This window comes from Camellia sinensis, chromosome 8 (assembly GCF_055761805.1).
Source record: "Camellia sinensis isolate YWXY chromosome 8, ASM5576180v1, whole genome shotgun sequence".
NCBI classification, from domain to species: domain Eukaryota; kingdom Viridiplantae; phylum Streptophyta; class Magnoliopsida; order Ericales; family Theaceae; genus Camellia; species Camellia sinensis.
This window is the reverse complement of record NC_138968.1, coordinates 152,443,651-152,464,028: the sequence shown is the minus strand read 5'-3', so window position 1 is coordinate 152,464,028 and position 20,378 is coordinate 152,443,651. Positions and strand designations below refer to the sequence as shown.

General features: G+C 38.9%; 2 protein-coding genes across 2 annotated transcripts in view; both read left to right on the top strand.

Annotated features, from left to right (window-relative positions):
* The first annotated feature begins 412 nt into the window (after positions 1 to 412).
* The window catches only part of DGK5 (diacylglycerol kinase 5), a 37,792-nt gene continuing 17,826 nt past the window's right edge, over positions 413 to 20,378 (top strand). Inside the window, exons 1-8 of the mRNA XM_028212673.2 lie at positions 413 to 835; positions 1,968 to 2,176; positions 2,304 to 2,426; positions 2,554 to 2,682; positions 3,155 to 3,240; positions 4,170 to 4,293; positions 11,818 to 11,866; positions 12,645 to 12,727. Coding sequence (XP_028068474.2) covers positions 1,979 to 2,176; positions 2,304 to 2,426; positions 2,554 to 2,682; positions 3,155 to 3,240; positions 4,170 to 4,293; positions 11,818 to 11,866; positions 12,645 to 12,727 — 792 coding nt within the window. The 5' untranslated portion in view covers positions 413 to 835; positions 1,968 to 1,978. The remainder of the gene's footprint in view (positions 836 to 1,967; positions 2,177 to 2,303; positions 2,427 to 2,553; positions 2,683 to 3,154; positions 3,241 to 4,169; positions 4,294 to 11,817; positions 11,867 to 12,644; positions 12,728 to 20,378) is intronic.
* LOC145797217 (uncharacterized) lies at positions 6,649 to 10,110 on the top strand. Its single transcript, XM_082883827.1, has one exon. The coding sequence runs from the start codon at positions 9,005 to 9,007 to the stop codon at positions 9,908 to 9,910; it is 906 nt and encodes a 301-aa protein (XP_082739953.1). The 5' UTR covers positions 6,649 to 9,004; the 3' UTR covers positions 9,911 to 10,110.

The following is a 20,378-nucleotide window of genomic DNA, read 5'->3' as shown; positions in this document are numbered from 1 at the left end:
GTAAAATAAAATGTAATTTGTTTCTGTATTTGTAATTGTCTGATAAATATAATTTTTTGTGTAAATAACTTTTACTGTGAAACTTATAAAATAGACAATTTGAATTATTAAAGTGAAAATATAAAATGAATATGAAAAGATAAAACATAGAAGAGAGTTTACACCTTCAATACCAATGTTAAATTAAATTATTAAATATTACATGAATCACGCTACATAGAAGTAGTTGAATCAACAATAATGTACATGCTATTTCTATTTTAATGTAAAACCCATCCTTTACCGATTTTCGATTTGGTGCTTGAAGTTACATTATTTAGAAGATTAAAAAAATGTAATGTAATTATTATTTTTTATTATGTAAAACATGAAATTCACCCTGTTTAAATCAAGTCAGGAGTTTTTTTTTTTTAATTGAAAGATTTGAGATTAATGTTAAATAAAATAAAGTGCGCAAAACCACCCACGTTAATCATGAATTGAAACGCGCTCGATTGGGTGGCCCCCATGTAACTTTCCCAGCGGATTCAGAATCAGCTCGAATTTCTCTCCCTTTCCGGGAAAAATAAAGCATTTTTGAAGTACAAATCCCCCCACTTTATAACCTCAATACCCACAAGAAGTCAGTCCGCTCGAAGTAGCCATGTAATTTCTCTCTCTGCCCTGCATCCGTATATAAATCCTTTTACGTCCTCTCATCTCCCCCGTATTTATAAAAAATTTCTCTCTCTCTCTCTCTCATATTTCGGATCTGAATTACTAGAAGCTCAATAAAGTTCTTCAACATTAGCGGTAACTCTCTCTGCAATTGTATTTTCCGAGAAAAAATTTCCAGGTGAGTTTTCTTTCTTATAACAAATTTTCTCGACCACTTCTTGTTTATCCGAAGTGCTAGCTAATTTCTTGCCCTGATCTCAAATTACTACCTATCCTTTGTGATTAGACCAAAATGCTTTCCGATTGGTTGACGATCAATTTGTTATATACATAATAGTGATTCATTATTACTTGATGTCTCATGGATTGAGTTTTGTTTTGTGATCTTATATGGATTGATTGAATTACCAGCGTCAGTTTGTTAGCCATAATTTCAAAGGAGTTTGATTTGTAATGTATGTATTACAGTTGAATTGAATATGACTGGGACAAGTCTTTAATTACAACTTTTGCAAATTGTCTAGACAAGTGCATAGTACATGTTTGCATGAAGATTCCACCACGGAGGCCTAATTTGTTATGCCATTGAATTTTCCACGTCTTCATCATATTTTTAAATTCTAAAGTCAACATATATTTTTTATATTTTTCAAAGTGTCTCATGGCTTGCTTCTAAATGGATGTAGACTAGTAGAGTTTTATATTAAACTTTTGATTATTCAAGCATTGGATTTGATAAATGATGGGGGGAAATGAATCCTCGTACAAAAACAATTTCAATATATTTTTTCTTTTATAAAATGAATCTATTCTCTTTCTCATGGATTAAAACCTTATATATGGACCATTAAACTTGATATCACTTTCAATGCTCTACTGAGAAATTAGTTATGGCGAAGAAGTCCAATTTGCAATTCATTTGTTTAAGAACCAATAGTGGCAGAGGCCAGTTGCATTTCAAAACATTTGGGAATCGGTAGCTGTCAATTCATTAACTCATCTTTATCCTATTTTTTCATGGAAAATTGTGTCCATTTATTGTGGAAATTAATTAATTAATTCTTTTTATATTTTTTAATTTGGTTTCCAGATGCGTAATAATTTTATCAATTCATGTTGTTTATTCCTTTTTTTTTTTTGTTTTTTTTGGATTAGACAGTAATCTATTGGCATTGCAATAATCATAAGTTCATAACAAGTTAGTCGTCTATGGTACTTGATGTAAGAAAAAGATTGTGGTTTTTCATAGATTGATATAAGTTTGTTAATAGTACTTATTTTGTCAAATTTGATAACCAACAAAACTGCAGTTTGAGCACTGATGGCCGATTATAATCCAGAGTTTGACAACTTGAAGAAATTCTACATCCCTAATTACATACTTGTCCCCGGTTCAGAGGGTGAGTGTCTCCCTGATGTACCAGAATGCCCAGTGCTAGTATTCATCAACTCCAAAAGTGGTGGTCAGCTTGGTGGGGATCTTCTTATCACATATCGTTCTCTTCTAAACAAAAACCAGGTGTTTTGGCCTTCAGTGAAGAATGTTTAGAATTTTAGGGATTTTTAATGCAGGATTGCATTAAACTTTGACAGAGTTGAGTTAGATCTATTTTCACATGTCGCCTAATTTTACTTTACTATTTTAGATTGTTGATTTGTTGGAAGAGGCTCCTGATGCTGTGTTGCACAGATTGTATCTCAATCTAGAAAAACTAAAGCTTAATGGTGATGAATTGGCTCTTAGGATTCAGGAGAATCTGAGAATCATTGTGAGTTGAGTTATAAATTACAAGTAAAAGTTAATTTTTGTATATAGCTTATTAATTGCATATGTAGTAGGCAATGACCACATTTCAATTTTGCTTATACATTTCTGACATGGATGTAGCTCATTAGGTTGCAGGTGGGGATGGCACAGCTGGCTGGCTTCTTGGAGTTGTTTCCGATCTCAAATTATCTCAGCCACCACCAATTGCTACAGTACCCCTGGGAACGGGAAACAACCTTCCATTTGCTTTTGGTTGGGTAGGACAAAGCCTGCATTTTTTTAAGTTTTGTTTTAACTTGAAAGTGTACTAATATTACTAATTGATGTTCTAATTGTGCTTTGTCTCGATTTATAAAGCGCAATATATTGTCTCTGAAGCAGGCAGTTAGAATTAAGTATGTTAACATTTCTCTGTGTGTGTGTGTGTGTGTGTGTGAATAGACAAAAAGACCTCAAAACCCACTTGAAAATTCATTTGTGTTTGCTGATGCATTCGTTAACCATTGTTTTTTATTCATTATATCCTGGTCTTAAGATTAAAATCTAGTGACTATTTTAAGATTAAAGTTCAACAAAACTTTTACACTTCATTCCTTACAGCATAGTCTATATCCACATGGATTTGACGCCAAATTGAATATGATGTTAGCGTGTTTCATGTAACGCTACCTTTATATTTTGTATTTGTGGAGTCTAATGCTGACAAGTTTGGAGTTTAATAATTTGTAGGGAAAGAAGAATCCTGGAACAGATCGTCATTCTGTAATCTCATTCTTGGATCAAGTAATGAAAGGCACAGAAATGAAAATAGACAGGTTACGCTGTTCACATGGCCCTTTTTCAGTTGATAATTAAACACCCACAGTATGTTGCTGAGTCTCATCAAATTAATTTATTTGCACCCTTTGTGTGCTATATTCTTTGACATCTTTGAATTGTTTTTTCTCTTATTCTGGATGAGCATGAAGTACTTTTATGCCAAATTCAAAGTATCTTTGGTATAACATTATATTTGTCTTGAAATCTTATAATGACTTTCTTTTGTAGTTTGATGTTATTTCATTAGTGACTTGTCACATAAAGGCATATTTATGAGTTTCTCACACCTTTACTGTAGTTTTGGAAAAGATTTTCTAAAGTAGATTCCAGTAAGTTTTTAAAGGGAGGATTGCACTTCTGTGGACCATATACTTTCCATGATAAGTTGCATGTTAGGAAGGGCCATGTTCCTTCCTATGATAAGATATTGTCTTCACTATCTCTAAGCTTTATTGGTTGTGCTATGTATACCACTTAATTGTACATGGTTCAAATATTTTGAAATTAATCATGGATATGACTAATAGTAACAATAATTTCTAAATTTCCTGTAGAAATTCAGAAAATTCTTGATCTGGGAAAGATGTATTATGTTTTGTCCTGTTTGTTCACCTAGTGTGGTTTTGCTATTTTTATTTTCATGATTCTTTTGCAAATTGTTCCTAAATATCATATTTTTCAAGATGTGGCTATGTCTTTGCATCCTTAATCATCCCAAATTGTCTCGACGGAATTCAAATTCAGTCTGACATTTGGATAAGCAATGGACTTTGAATTTCCTAATTCCTTCCTAGCCTGACATTTCGATATGAAGTTATGCACTTTGAAACTATGGATATTTAAGGTCCATTGCTTATCTTTTTGCACAATTACATTTTTGATCTAATTTTGTTGCTATTGCCTTGCAAATTTCAATATAATACAGTTGGCACATTCTCATGAGGATGAGAGCTCCAACACAAGGTTCCTGTGATCCAATTGCTCCTCTTGATTTGCCACATTCTTTGCATGCATTCCATCGAGTGTCTTCAACAGACACACTCAACAAGGTAAGACAATCAACTTTACCAATTTGTTCTAAGGAAAAGATGAAAACAAAAAACTTACCAATTACTTCATATGGAAGCAGTTAACAAATCAAGAAGCTTTAGTTTGTGTAGAACAAGTGTTAATACGAATGCAAGTTAACCCGAGTTCTAATTCTAGGTTTCTTTTTGCTGAAGTTCATTATCTTTGAATTTTATGCTTCTTCTTTCATCGTAGTCCTTCTTGTCCTTGACATATGTTAAACCTACTCCACTAAAGCTAACCCACTACACAACTACCATCTCACCTACTCCACTAAACCTAACCCACTACACCACTACCACCTCCACTTCACCTACTCCACCACTCCATCTCCACTTTACATCTCCTATATAATGTACATACAATACAATATAACATACAATCAATCAATAATACATGAATTTTAACATGGTATCAGAGCAAGGTTAAGAACCTGGTCATTCTGCTTCACCGGCGGGCGGCAGCCTCGCCTTGGCCGCCCGCCGGACCTCTACACATTCCCTAGCTTCCTCTATCTCAGTCACTGTCCTAGCCCCTCCCTCGGGCATGGTCTCTCACTCTCTCTCTCCGGGGTGTGTATGTTGGGTCTCTCTGGAAGCAGACGTAACAGACGCCCTGAAAGATCAATCCTCTGAATCCCCTTCCCGGATGATGCTTCTTGCACAAAATCCCAACCACCTCCTCATTCACCTCCCTTGCACTTGGTTTGGTGTCTCATGCACCACTGATCACAACCACAGAGTCAACTCAATTCGCCTTCCCGGACTCGGCCTCTCCGGGAACAATCTCACTGGTGTCGTTCCACCAACATTTGGAAATCTCTCTGCTCTTACTATTCTTTCCCTGGACTCAAACAATCTCTCTGGTCCACCACGCCGCCAATCGCGGCAGCCACCGCCGCCAACCTCGGCCTCGACGCCGCCTTGTAAAGCGCCCCTGTGCCCAGCTCCGCCACCACGCTGATTTGGGTCACATCTCTCTCATTTCTTCATCATTTTGGAGATTCGTCTTGCTGTGGCTGCTAACATGCGCCATCCTCCTCCCACCCTCCATACACTGCCATACTCACACACAAAGCTTGAGACTCACAAATTGAGCTACACACACACTGTTTTGAGGGAAACATACTCACCAGAAACGAGAAAAGATACGCAACACTGATCTGGTTCTCTAGGCACCTGGTCTCCCTCTCTCGGCAGTTTTTTGGTTCTCCAGGCACACACAACACCGATAGCAGCGCACATACACCATATCCAGCACATCACCCATAGCTACAAAGGGACTCGGCATCAATCTCTCTCAGGGGCTTCTTGGAGACAGATGCTACACACATACGGGTTGCTCTCTCTCTCTCAACAGACACACACTCTCTCTCTCGGCCGTGTTACATGGACTCGCCACTTTGGGGCGAAGTACCCGTGTCGACACGACACGACACGGGTGTGGGTGTGGGATCTGTGTCGGATTTGTTTATTCTCTATCGGACACGGCTCACAGCCAAAGAAATGAAAGAGGTGAGAGCAAGAGATAACCTGGTAGAATGATCCAGTCGAAGCTCCATCCAGTCGAAGCTCCATCCGGTCGATCCAGTCGAAGATCGAAGCTCCGTCAGTCGATCGGACAGCCGAACACCCCCAGACGACTCTCTCTCTCTCGCTTTCTCTCTCCCTCGCGATCGCAATCGCGATCGATCGATCGATTGCTTCCTTCGCTGCGCTTCTCTCTCGTCCCTGTCTCTCTCTCTCTCGTCCTTCGCTGATCTTCCTTCACATCTATATTCGTATATATCTATATAAAATAATAATAGTTAATAACTATTGTATTTAAATAACTATTGTTATAATAAATATAATAATAACTATTGTCTATATCTATTCGTATATATCTATATAAAATAATAATAGTTAATAATTATTATTATAACAATTATTATTATATATTATATAATAATTATTTTCTAGCATATAATATATTTATATGGTAGTATATACTTATATATATTAATAAAAATAAATAAACACATATATGTAAAATAATTATTTGTTATTTATATAATATAACTCATCTTAATAATTATATTTAAAATATATATATATATATATATTTAACGTATCCCCGTACCCGTATCTAAATTTGGATACATATCCACGTATCCTTAATTTTTAATTTTAAAGTGTCTGACCCCTAGATACGCACCCGCACCCGATCCTCATACCCGCGTCCGTGTAACTTAGCTCTCGGCCACCCCATTCACTTTTCTAATTATTATTATATACCTTTTTTTTCCATTCTCCAATATCATCACACCCAGACACCAACCTTTGTCCCCCCTCTTTTCCTTCCTTTATTTTTTTTCTTTTACTCACCCATGTGACCCACGATTCTTTTCATTCCACTCTTGTTCCCCACTTTCTTTATTATATATATATATATATATATATTAATATGTATCTCTTTATTATCTTAAACAAACACAAAACAAAAAAAAAACAAAAAAAAAAAAAAACCACCACATCATCTCTCCTCCGTTTGATTTCCAACTCCATTATTTTTATTTATTTTCTCCCCACCACTTTCCTTATTTCCCCCATCTTTCATTTTTTGATTTCAAATATCTTTTTATTATTTTTTTTTCTTTATTTTTCTTTCACATTATTTTTAATTTTTTTTTTTTTCAATTCCATTCATACCATATAGCTTTGCACACCCAACCATATTTTATTCATCTCAGGGATCCACCCCGATCACCATTTTAGGGTTCCTAATTAGCAGTTGAAACGAATTTGAATTTGCTACAGTATTGGACATTAAGTTTTTCAATTTCCAATCATTCTGCATATATTGCTATTCAACCAATGATAGTTTTGCCCCCAATAACGGTTGTTGACTAGGAACATTTGATCATTGGATGCTCATGATGATTGGAGTGTAGGTACATTATATTTGGGGCAAAATTGCAATGGAGAGACACAATATAGTAATCATAAATATGGTTAATAAATGTGCATAATTCAAATGTATAGAAACCTTGGGCAACAGTAGCAAAAGTGAAATAGCCTAACCTAAAGTAATGTTAACCTTTTTTGTCACATAATTGAACAAACAATCTGCATATCTTTGGGAAAGAGACTAATCTTCTCCTATGAGAATAATAAAAAACGAAAATAGCGTGTTCAATTTGAACATGAAAATGTGACTTAAATATTTAGTTTTACCAAATTATATGGTGATTTACTTCACATTTGGAATGGCACAAAAAAATATTTTTTCTCAAGACCCTGGGGGTGTTGTGTTGGGCTATTGAACATATGGGACCAAGATTTGACATTCGCTTGGATCTAATGCAAGCAGGAGCATGCATTTCTGACTAGATGAAAGTGGTAGGTCTTTTGCTTGATGAGTGGAAGAAAGCTTGCTACATCTTTATTTGCTTGGGGACATTATTCATTTGTGCAATTCAGAAGCAAATACTTAGTGGAAGCAATTGAAAAGCCCAGCCCACAACTCTTCTTAATAAACCCAGGTATTAAAGAGAGAGAAACTGGAGATGGGACAACTCTAGGCGATGTGAGACACATTCCAACAGAAGCGAGGCAATTAAAAGATACAAAAGGAGTGGAGGTTTCCCATGTTCATTCTTTTGTGAAATCCACCCCCAAATGAAATTTATGCTTAATTAACGTACATAAATTGGGCTCAAACTGTTTCTTGAAAGTGGGAAACCAGAATCAAAAAAATTTGATTTACAGGATATATCTAACTCACCAAATTGGACTGGCCCGGGATCATACCATGTTATTGTAAGGTATGAAGGCATCCCCTGAATATCTGGAGCAAGGTGCTCCAATCTTCAACCATTGGAAAGGGTTTATCGAGTCACCTGAGAAAATAGGCCACATTACTTTGATTTGCCAAATTGTATCTAGCAGTCCCACTAATTTTTACTGGACAAAAATATTTTTTTATTAATTTTCTTTCCAGAAGATCATCATATAAAACAATTTCAATGCATATTGACCAAAGAGAACAAGCCAATGCAAGATACTACTTCTGATTAGTAGTTGCTACTAGTCAAAAACCACTTTAAACCTAGATTGTTGGAGCACTGCTAAGGAAATTGTTAAAATGTACCAAAACCTACCACTACACCTACTCCACCCACTTCAGCTACTCCACCTACTACTACCACCTACTACACACCTACCACTACCACCTACTACCACCTACTCCACTACATCTCCTATATAAGGAGCCCTTCACCATTTGTAAAAAACAACATACATCAATCAATAATATACATCAATTTATTTTACATGGTATCAGAGCAAGGTTAAGCACTTAGTATTTTTCGCTTCACCGGCAGGCAGCAACCTCGCCTTGGCCACCCGCCGGACCTCAACCTATTATGCTTGTTTTTCTACACATACCTTCTTCCATAATTAAGCTCTTCTCTGCCTTTACAATGGCTGCCAATGAAGACCAAGCTTTTCCAGACCCATCCTCCACACAGACCACAGACCAGCTCATATACACAAGAGATGCTTGATATCTCTTTCTCTCTCTCTCTCTGGAAGCTTCGTTCTTCTGATTCGCTCGGCTCCATCTTCGGTTTCTTCCTCAACCTGTTCGAAACCATAACTTTTTAGATCTGTGCTCGGCGTTTGGTCCGTTCAATTCTAGCAGCCAAGGTTCATGTCTGAACTCGACATCCAGGTCCCAACAACCTTCGATCCATTCGCTGAGGCAAATGCTGAGGACTCAGGTGCTGGGTCAAAGGAATATGTGCATATCCATATACAGCAGCGTAATGGTAGGAAAAGCCTGACCACTGTCCAGGGGTTGAAGAAGGAATTCAGCTATAACAAGATACTCAAGGACCTTAAGAAGGAGTTTTGCTGCAATGGGAGCAGATTGTTCCTGAGGTACCACTCATGGCTGTTTCTCTGTCAAGCAGCTTTTGGGATAGCCTCCCGAAAGCTTGGTTCATATATTTATGTATCGGTGTTGGCTCCAAATATTCCAGCAATGTATGAGATGCATTTTGCAGTGCCCATGGCTGGGGCAGTATTTGTTTCAGAGTGCCTGAGAACGGTGGCTATGGTCTTTGGGTCTAGCCTGGTGTTGATGCCATTGGCACGCGAGGCCCTCCGGCTTTTGATGGACGATTTGAAAGGTTCCATGGCAGCCATATCATCCATCACCTTTTGCACACACACCCATACTCTTTTTTATTTTTTTAAACCAATCTACACCTTTATTTTCATTATTATAAAGCTTAGTTGGTCTAAACTTCTCATTTCTTTTTTTTTTTTATTTACTTACTCACACCCATCCACCGCCCAAACTTTATCCCTGTTCCCCACTCCCTCCTTTATTATTTTTTTATTCATCATTCTATATTCATTATCACCATGCTTATCATTTCATCACCATCCCCATATTTTTTTGTTATTCGATTCCCTTACTTTTCACAAAAAAAAAAAAAAAAAAAAAAATCAACAGATTCATCCACATCCACACAAATCAAGGGCTTTAAGATCGGGACATCCATATGCTAAACTCATTACCCCCACATCACTCAACTTTCTTTTCTTTTAATATATATATATGCTTATTATTATTATTATTATTATTTTTTTTTTTTCATTATACACAAAAAAAAAAAAAAAAAAAACAACACAAAGCAGAAGAAGAACTGCACACCAAACTCCTTTTATTCATGTCGGGGCTCACCCCGATCACAATTTTTCACCAAAAAAAAAAAAAAAAAAAAAAAAAACACAACAACAAAAACAAAACTATCACACCCACAGTGGGATTTTTCTTCTCTACTCTGCCGCCGGTCTCTTCTTCTTGCCTCCGTCCTGCGCGGCCCTTGACGGTGTTGCCTCCGTGCTTCCTAGACCACCAAGCAAGTTGCCTCCTCCCTGCTCCTCCACTACAGCATATGGTGGACCTCCAAATCGGAACATCACGGTGGCCTTCCGCTTTAGCTCCTTATTTTCCGCCTTTAGCACACTTATCTCTGCTCGCGCATCCTTATACATGCGTTGGAGCAGAGCCAGTTGGGCGTTTAACTGCTGCACCTCATTTGTCCTACTTTGCAGCCGGTGCGACAAGTTTGTGACCGCAGTCATGGTTTCCACACATGACTTCAATGTATACTGATTGGCTTCAATATCCGTTTGCACCGCCATTTTTTGCTCCACCGACCGCATCGGAAAGTTCAACGGAGCAAAACCAGAGGCGCTTGGTTGAGGTTCACTGGCCACCGCACCAGTTATCTCTCTTGTTGACTCGTTGAGGTCGGGAAAGAGAGTGAGCAGACCACGGGACGAAGAGGCCATATTCTGGGTAGCTGAACGGGAAGACGAGGCCATCTTATGGGTTGCTGAGTGTGTCAGAGAAGGGTTGGTTACAGAGTGTTTACAGAGTGTTTCAAGATTTGCAGCTCTTAGCGACAAGCTCTCAGAGAACGAAGAGGTTTCAACTGGTTTGTTATGCTTCCAAGCCTCAGCCTCCGCTTTGGTTTATAAAGACAATGATGAAGAGGCAGACACGTGCATCATGCGCCTCTCGGTGCTCGCCGACAACTTGGGCGCGCCTTTTGATGGCACGTCTTTTGATGGCACGCCTTTTTATGGATTGGGCACGCCTTTTGATGGCACGCCTTTTGATAGATTGGGCACACCTTTTGAGGGTGCGACTTTTTAAGGGTCCGACAAGACTCTGTAAACTGTCCCGACATTGATTCCGGTTAACTCCTTCATGGGTCCGACAAGACTCTGTAAACTGTCCCGACATTGATTCCGGTTAGCTCCTTCATGGGTCCGATAAGACTCTGTAAACTGTCCCGACATTGATTCCGGTTAGTTTCTACAAGGGTCCAGCAAGACTCCGTAAACTGTCACAACAACTATCACAACATTGTCTGCTACAACGGTCCGACATGACCCCATAAACTGTCGTCTACATCGGTCTGCCATAACCATACAGTCTTCTACAACGGTCTGACACGACCATACAGTGTCTCCTATCCTCTTTTATTTTATGTATTCGTCTATTTTCTTGTTTTGTTAGTCTTTCCAAACTCAAGTTGGTTAGTTCCTATCCCCCTTGAGTTTGCGGGGGGCTGTTAAAATGTACCAAAACCTACTACACCTACTCCACCCACTTCACCTACTCCACCTACTACTACCACCTACTACACACCTACCACTACCACCTACTACCACCTACTCCACTACATCTCCTATATAAGGAGCCCCTCACCATTTGTAAAAAACAACATACATCAATCAATAATATACATCAATTTATTTTACAGAAATTGAAGAATAGGAAGATATATATTGAGAGGTGTATGAATAAATTGTTTTAAGCCACTAACAGTCATGTGATTATGAGATTTGTACTTATTGACTTCTCCATTTGATATTATTCCACTAATGAATAAGTATTAAATTCTTCTGCTTTCTTATGGGTAATATTTGGTTGCTTCTCAGGAAGGTTGCCACACTTTTAGAGGAGGGTTCTGGAATTACTTCAGTATGGGTAAGTGTTTTTTTGCCAATGTGTAACCCCACTGGTACTCTACTAGGTTGTGTTGTTTATTCCTAGCAATCACCTTATTTGTCACTTCAAAAGCTTTTTGCAATTATGCTTAGTTTTCTGTCATAAGATCTTCTTATCATTGATGTAGTTGCTGCCTTGGGGTAAAAACCAAACCTAAAACTTATTCATTTCTTGCCAGCTTTTGGGCATGCCTGTACATCATATCAATGTCACAGGATAATATTGATGTGGTTCAGGGCTCAAGCCTAAATGAGGCCTAGCTTTTTGTAGAGTTTATGGTTATACATACACTCGAATAAATGTAGGATAGCAAGGGCTTAAAACTAGGAGTAGTGCCACATTCGAGCACCTGTAATTTTTATTTTTATTTTTTCATAGATGTAATTTACATTGTAGATGAGAGAATGAAATATCAAAATACAAAAATCTAAAATGAAAGATATTCAGGTTGTGGATCTTAGAACACTGAAATATCTAGTAGAATAAATCTACTTATCTCTTATGAGTTGCGAATTTGAAAATTGTAATATAAAGATATTTTTTGTCTTTTTATCATCTGCATTCGAAGTTTCATTTTTTCAATTATATTGCATAGTGAAAAGCCACATTGGGTTTCCATTTTATTTTAATTTGGTTCATGTTTACATTTCCCTTTTATTCTACAAACCCTTAGCTAGCATTGTGTTTTAAATTTGAGAGTTATTCTACAAACCCCTTGTAGTTTCTAATACTAGATCTTATTAAATTCCCTTCGCAGGTATGGATGCTCAAATATCCTATGCCTTTCATTCTGAGAGGAAGTTGCATCCAGAAAAATTCAAAAACCAGTTGGTTAATCAGGTAATGGATTGTTATATGCTTTATTTGCAACGTTGTCAGGATGTTGAGACTTCCTTTTTTAGTAAACCAAACTTTTTTTCAGTATGGAGTTTTGGATGAACTTTTTGAAGCATGCATTAACTAATTTGGTTAAATTAGTCTTCTGCCATTGTTGGCACATAAATTTTAAACCAAATTTATGTTTAAATTTCAAATACAGTCAATGACACACATAGAGCCTACAATAAGATTGTTGTAGGCAATCACTTCCCAAAATGATTAATTTGCTCCGTTGAGGTATATAAATAAAACAACGTCGTATCTTAACGACGTTATTCAAGATGCTCAAATGACACGTGGAGCCTACGAAAAAATGACACCTGTAGAGCCTACAGCAAAGACATCACACAGGATGAAACCCCAAAGATCAATTCGGTTAATCAGATATACGATTAATCAGATAGCGCTATTATTCAAAATTTAAATAGCGTTATCATTCAATTTGAAATTCAAATATCATTCAATTTGAAATTCAAAATGAAGATGAAGCGTTCCTATCACCTGATGACCCTCCATAAATATGAGGACCATCACACAAGACCGGGGGATTGGAAGATCAGAAGTGAAAAAGATCAGAGAGAGAGAGAAAGAAGTTGAGAGCTAAACAAATCGTTACAAGAAAGAAGAAGAGAAGGCTAGAGAATTCAAGAACCTACGCTAATGGCGATGAATAGGTAAAGGGTTCCAAACCCAAACTGTATTTTGTATTCGAGGGTTCAAAACCCATAATAATCGTAATAAAATATTTTCTTTTTTTAAAATTGTCTTTTGTTGTTTATTTTGTTCTTCATTAATCAGAGGTTTCATTTTGCATAAAATGTGTAATTAACGATCTGAAATACAGATCGGAAATAAGAACCTGCTATTCAAATAATCAACACTGTTTAGTCAAAAAGACTAAACAGTGGACATTTGTAACATAAAATTTTGAAATGTGTTGAAACACTTCATGTTTTAAAATTTGTGTCTACAAATTTTGGCACGCCCAGTGGGACTTATTTCTCCTCTCATCTTTTGAAGAACAAAATAATAATAATATATATGTACAGTTGATACTTACTGACGTATTCTTTTGTTATAGGAATGCTGAAGCAACTGTTAGGAGACAAGCCTACACTCCAGTGGTTCTGAAATCACCAAGGTTGGAGATAGCACCCATCACCCAAGGGGCTCCGGAGCGAATGCTCTTGGCTGTCCCAAAGGTAGAGTCAACGAAATCCTGGAAAGATGCACTTCTTTCCCCTGCCACCCAAGGGGCTCCGGAGCGAAAGCTCTTGGCTGTCCTGAAGGTAACTGGTGTGACGAAAAAAGTCACACTTCTCCAGAAAGCTGAAAGTTTGAGAAAGATTACTGAAGATTATGTGAAAGCGTCAAAGCAGTACGCAATTGTGAGGGCCACAGCCCGAACGAAGAGCTTTTTAATTCAGGCAAAGGAGGCTAATCAGTTTGCAACTACGACTTTTGTTGCAGCTTCAACGGGGGCAACCAAAAATGTTGTGGCCCAACTACTCAAAAGGGTAGAAGACTCCATTAAAATGGTGGAGTTTGCCCAGAAGAAAGCTTCTGTTGAAAACATGGCCATCATTAGGGCCATTGGGAGGAGGGTAATGACCCAAACTTCTGTTGATGAAAAAAAGGCCCCTGTTGTTGAAAAAACAGTTGATGCCTATAAACCGATAGTTCTGTTCAGAGCACAAAATCGGTCAAACCAAATCTCAGTCAACTCTCAGGAGCCAAAAGAACACCCGTTGGCTCAACAGGGTTCAAATAAGGAACACCCGTTGGTCCGACAGAATAAGGAACACCCGTTGGCCCAACAGAGTAAGAAACACCCGTTGGCCCAACGGGATTTGAATCAACATCAATTGACCCACTCTAAAAATGTAGGGACTGTTTTGAAAATTCATGAGGAATTTGCAAAGGCACAAACAGTTCCTTCTATGCCCTTAGGGGCTCAACTTGATATGCCATTCGGTCCAGTTTCGAAAAGACAAAGGCGAAGAAGAAATAAAGCTTTAAAAAAACTGGAACTAAGAACAGTGGCAACAAATGTTATAGGAGCTATTGAAAGGGCTCTCTCGAAAGATGAACCCCAAAAACAAATTGAAAGTCCCATCTTTGTTGGAAAATCCAAGGTGGATGAGGGTAAGCAACCCTTGAGAAATATTTCTACTTTGGTTGAACTATCTATGGAGGGAATAAGAAAAGGGCCTGTGACAAGGTCCATAACCCGTCAGGCTCAAAACAAAGCATCGCAGTCAGATGCTTCAAATATGAGTAATGTTGTGGGGGTTGATAATCCTTTATACGAACAAGATGATTCTATCTCGTTTGTTTCAACAAATATTGGAAACAATGAATTGAAAGATATCAACAAAGTCGCGGTTATGATGACTGAGGTTGAGAAAGAAGGTTCGCAGGTCCAACAGGACCAAAGTCTCAAGGAAAAAGTGGTGGCCCTACAAGAACAACTCGAGAGAAAAGAACGGGAAATGGCTGCTATGTTGGAGCAAATGCAACAGCTGCAGGCCCAAATGACAGGACCAGGAAGTGCACCCAAACAAATGACACAACCTGTTGTAGGGACATCTGTAGGCATACAAAGTACACTAGCCCCAGGGGGCAATGGTCCTTGTTACTCTGATCTGACCAGTGGTGGTATGAATCCAATGCTCATGGCCATGATTGATGATATGGTGAGGAGACAAGTAAAGAAAGTCAAAGAAAAAGATGATGAGAATTTTCGAATAATTACAAAACCTTACCCAGCATGGGTAGATGCTGTTCCATTCCCTTCTGGTTTTTCCCAACCAGATTTCAAAATGTTTGATGGAACAGGAGATCCAAGACAACATGTGGCTCATTTCCTTTCAAGATGCGGGCCAATAGCCCAGAATGAGGCCCTGTGCCTGCAACTATTTGTCCAATCGCTTGAAAGTTCTGCATTTACTTGGTATGCTAATCTTCCTGAGGGATCAATCCTAAATTGGGATTCCATGGTGAAGGAGTTCCTTAAACAGTTCTGCAACACACAAAGACGAGTTGGAGTACCAGAACTGATTGAGACCAAGCAACGTGACAATGAGTCTGTTACAGATTTCATTGCAAGATGGCGAGCTTTGACATTTGCTTGTCCTCAAAAGTTTACACAATTAGAGTTAATTCGGATGTGCCTTAACAACTTCCGACATGAGCTCTCTACGGCTCTTATGGCTCAAACTTTTGAAGGATTCAATGATCTATGCACTAAAGCTCATGATATGGAGCTGCATTTAGCTAAACGAAGGAGGTCTAGGGCCGTTGAAAGGGTTGAGTCCTCGACTGCAGCTACAATCGAAACCAGAAAGAAGGATCCCGTTGTAGTAGGGGCTAAAAAGCCCAAGGAATTTAAAAAGGTGACTATGAAAGAGAGGTTGGAGAAAAAATATTCTTTCATGGATGATCTGGTCGAAGACCTATTTGAAGATCTGTTGGAGCAAAAGTTGATTGCTCTCCCTGAGGTGAAAAGACCACATGAGGTAGGAAAGACCAATGATCCAAAGTATTGCCCCTACCATCGTTTGATTAGTCATCCGATAAAAGAGTGCTTTGTTCTGAAAGATAAAATTCAAGAACTTTTGGACTCTAAGATCATTGAGCTCCCTCCTCAAGAGAAAGCATCTGCTAACCCAATCACTATCGACAATGATAATGAAGGTGAATGGGTTGTTTATCAGTCAAAAAGCATGAAGAAAAAACAAAATGCCACAGTGAAAGTTAGAAGTGTGGTTGATTCAACAACACAAGGGCCAAAAGTTTCCAAAAAGAAAAAATCAAAAGTTTCTAGGAAACTAAAAAAAGCCAGAGTAAATAAGAGAAAAGGAAAAAAGAACCCAAAGAAGGAAAAGGGGGAGAAATTGGTCCCTGATGAGCAGTTAGAGCAAGATCCTCTTGTCCCAGTTACATTGGAGGAATTTCTACCTTCAAAATTTCAATCTGTGGAGTTGCAGACATACTTTGATAAAAGAAGGAAGGAAAAGTTTACTTTGGCCCCTTGCCTAACCATCATTGTTTTGAGTGATAGCGAGGAAGATGAGGGTGAAATTGGTTCAAAAGTTAGGGAAGGGGATTGCATTACATCTCCTATCTGTATACCTGACTCACCAGAGTATACACCAACTTCTCCAGAATACACACCGGCCTCTCCAGAATACACACCAGCCTCTCCAGAATATACACCATCTTCTCCAGAGCATACACCAGAAGCCTTTTCTCCAGAGTATTCGCCAGTACCACCAATGTACTATCAAAGCACTCCAGAATATGTAAGGGGAACAGAACAAAGAGACACCGGGTGTAGGTCCGACTCTGAGCTTGTAAAAAAGGCGAAAAAACGACTACACTTCAAGGATGATGAGGTGAATGGCAGGTGTATGTCGGATGATGAAGTATGGAAGCATTCAAGTAAACAAGCAAAGTCATCTCAAGTTGAGGATCCTAATGAAGATTGGGAACTTAACTTTTCCCTTGATGATTCACCACACACATCCCCAGCTAGGACATACGATGGAGAAAGTGTATCAAGTGACCACTTTGACTTTCCTTGTAATGTCATCACTGTGGACGTAAATTTTGAAGAGCGAGAAATACATATCATTCGCAATCCAGGTGATGATGAGAAAGCAAAAATTGAAGCTAGAAGGGAAACAGAACATCAGGCAAAAGTAACGGTCTCTTTGAAAGATGAGGGTTTTGAAGCCCATCAAAATTTGAGTATTGAAAGAAATCAAATTTCTGGACACCCTTTCCCTAATTGGGTCGAATGGGTTCAGTTCCCACGAGGATATGCAGTACCTCGTTTTCCTTTATATAATGGGACAGGTTGTCCAAGGCGCCATTTGGTTCGTTTCCTTGCACAATGTGGAAATACAGTAAAAAGCCAGGCGTTACTTCTACGGCAGTTCGTTCTTTCTTTGGAAGGATGGGCAGCGGATTGGTACTTCAGCCTGCCACCTAATTCAATCCCAGATTGGGACACCATGGCTGATCGATTTTATAGGACATTTTATAAACCATGGCCAATAGAAATTGAGATGTCAGAACATTTGGATGACGAAGGTATATCTTCTCAAACATATGATTTCATAGAAGGGACAATTGAGGAGAAGATTGAAACTGCCCTTGACCTTCGAGAGATGGGCACTTATCGCCCAAGGGATTTGTTCCCTTTATGGGTAGAGCAAACACCATTTCCTGAAGGATACGAACTTCCAAATTTTGTCCTATATGAGGGTTATGGCGATCCTCAAAAACATATTAGGCGTTTTTTGAAACAGTGTGGGGAAACAGCTCAAAATGAAGCACTTTGCCTAAAACAATTCCCCCTTTCCTTAGAGGGGATCGCCTTTGACTGGTATTGCTCCCTCGATGGAGTCGTGGTGCCTAGTTGGGAGGCCATGAAGAATGGTTTTGAAGATTCTCAATGCTTTTATAGGCGTGACTCCCGGTACCTAAGAAATGGGAGAAGAATGCAGCTTCAGGAAGATGGAGAAGTGACTGATGATGATGATCACCCTGCAGCTGGACCAGTTAACATGGTCCAAATAAGTGAGGGAACAAAAGAAGTTGAGGTCAACGGAAAGGCGGTTGCTGAAGTATGCCAGACTTACTTGACCTACCGGAGGAAATTACGAAATCCTCAAGACCCTCAAACGTCAGAAGTTTCACAGGTCTTGCTGGAGGAGGAGCAAGTGAAATATGATGTGCTAGCTCATCTAAAGAAAATTCCAGCATTGTTGAGTGTATATGATGCACTGAAAATGTCTCCAGAGCTTCGAAAGTCTCTAATATATGCCCTGTCCAAGCCAGAGGATTTCCACAAAGAAATCGAGAGTAGAAATCAAGAGAAGGCAACTACATGCATGGCTATGGTAACCTTTGGTGACAAAGACATGTGTGCTGAAATGACAGACCATAATCGGCCTTTGTTTATCACTGGACTTATCCATGATGTGAAAATTTCTCGAATTCTCGTTGATGGAGGATCTGCGGTGAACCTTCTGCCTCGGAGGGCCTTAAATTTGTTAGGGGTTCGAATTTCACAACTTCGCCCAAGTCGTTTGGTCATTCAAGGATTTAATCAGAATGAGCAACGCCCAATGGGGAAGATTGAATTGCGAACCAAGTTTGGAGATATTGAAGAAAGTACTGAGTTCTTGGTCATTGATGTAGACACCTCCTACAATGCTTTGCCTTGGAGACCATGGATGCATAATCATCATGCAGTGCCATCAACTTATCACCAATGTATCAAGTACCCGTTGCTTTCACCCAAAAAAGAGGGGATAATTGTGGCTGACAATGATCCATTTGGTGAAGTAGAGGCCTATTATGCTGATGCTCGCTTCTATACAAAGACTTCACAAAGAAAGGAAAAAGATGTGAAAAAGTCTGAAGATACTCCGAATGTCAAAGACGTTCTAGAGTCTACTCCAGTTTCAACAAAAAGAACTTTTCGATATGTGCCAAAGTCCGAAAGGAAACTGGGGGCAAAGGCTCTAGCCCCAATAAATCCAATTTTGGATCTCAAGGGTGAGTTCACGTTGCCATTAAGGAGGACAGAATGTACCTATGTGGAGAAATATAATAAGATTGTGGTCCCTTCTAAGGGAAAAGGATCGAAACCCATCATATTTCATTCACTTGGAGATGTTGAACAGAAAGTGAAAGTTGAACAAGTGCCAGAAGAAAACATCTCGAGTTTTGAGAAGCCTAATTTCAGTGCAGAAATTACACAGATGTTGGTGGTAAAGCAACTCCGTGGAGAATACATTGTTAAGAAAACAAGTCTCATCCCATATCATGAAAGGGCTGATCAATTGCTTTCGCAATTCAGGAAAACACACATTTTCCATGTGAAGAGAAGAACAAATGCTCGAGCTGATTCACTTGCAAGTTTGGCTGCATCACTCACCCTACCAGATAGCCAAACAATTACTATCACGGTAGGTGAAAGAAGGGTGTTACAACCTTTAAAGGAGGTTTCTGACTTGGTTCCAATCTTGGTCGTCACCACGAAAGGAGAAAACGAGGAGGATTGGCGAGAACCATTCGTGACTTACCTCCAACATGGTAGGCTACCTGAAGATAAAGTAAAAAGAATTGAAGTGAGACGCAGGGCTACCAAATTTGTCCTGTGGAAAGATGGAACGTTATACAAAAGGTCTTTGGATGGAATGTTCATGCGGTGTATAGCCAAGGAGCGTATTCAAGAGGTAATGGCAGAAATACATGCAGGTGTATGTGGGGCACACCAAAGTGGTCCTAAATTACACATGCAGCTAAAACGGTTGGGATACTATTGGCCGACTATGATTGCAGATTGCATAAATTATGCTCGGAGATGCCAAGTCTGTCAATTCCATGGGAACTTTCTCCACCAACCCCCAGAGCCTTTACATTTAACAACTTGTTCTTGGCCATTTGCAGCATGGGGCATGGACATTATTGGTCCTTTTATACCTCCGTCTTCAGCAGGATATCGATACATCCTAGCTGCAACTGACTATTTCTCAAAATGGGCAGAGGCCGTGGCTTTAAAGGATATAAAAAGCACAGTTGTCTCCGAGTTCAT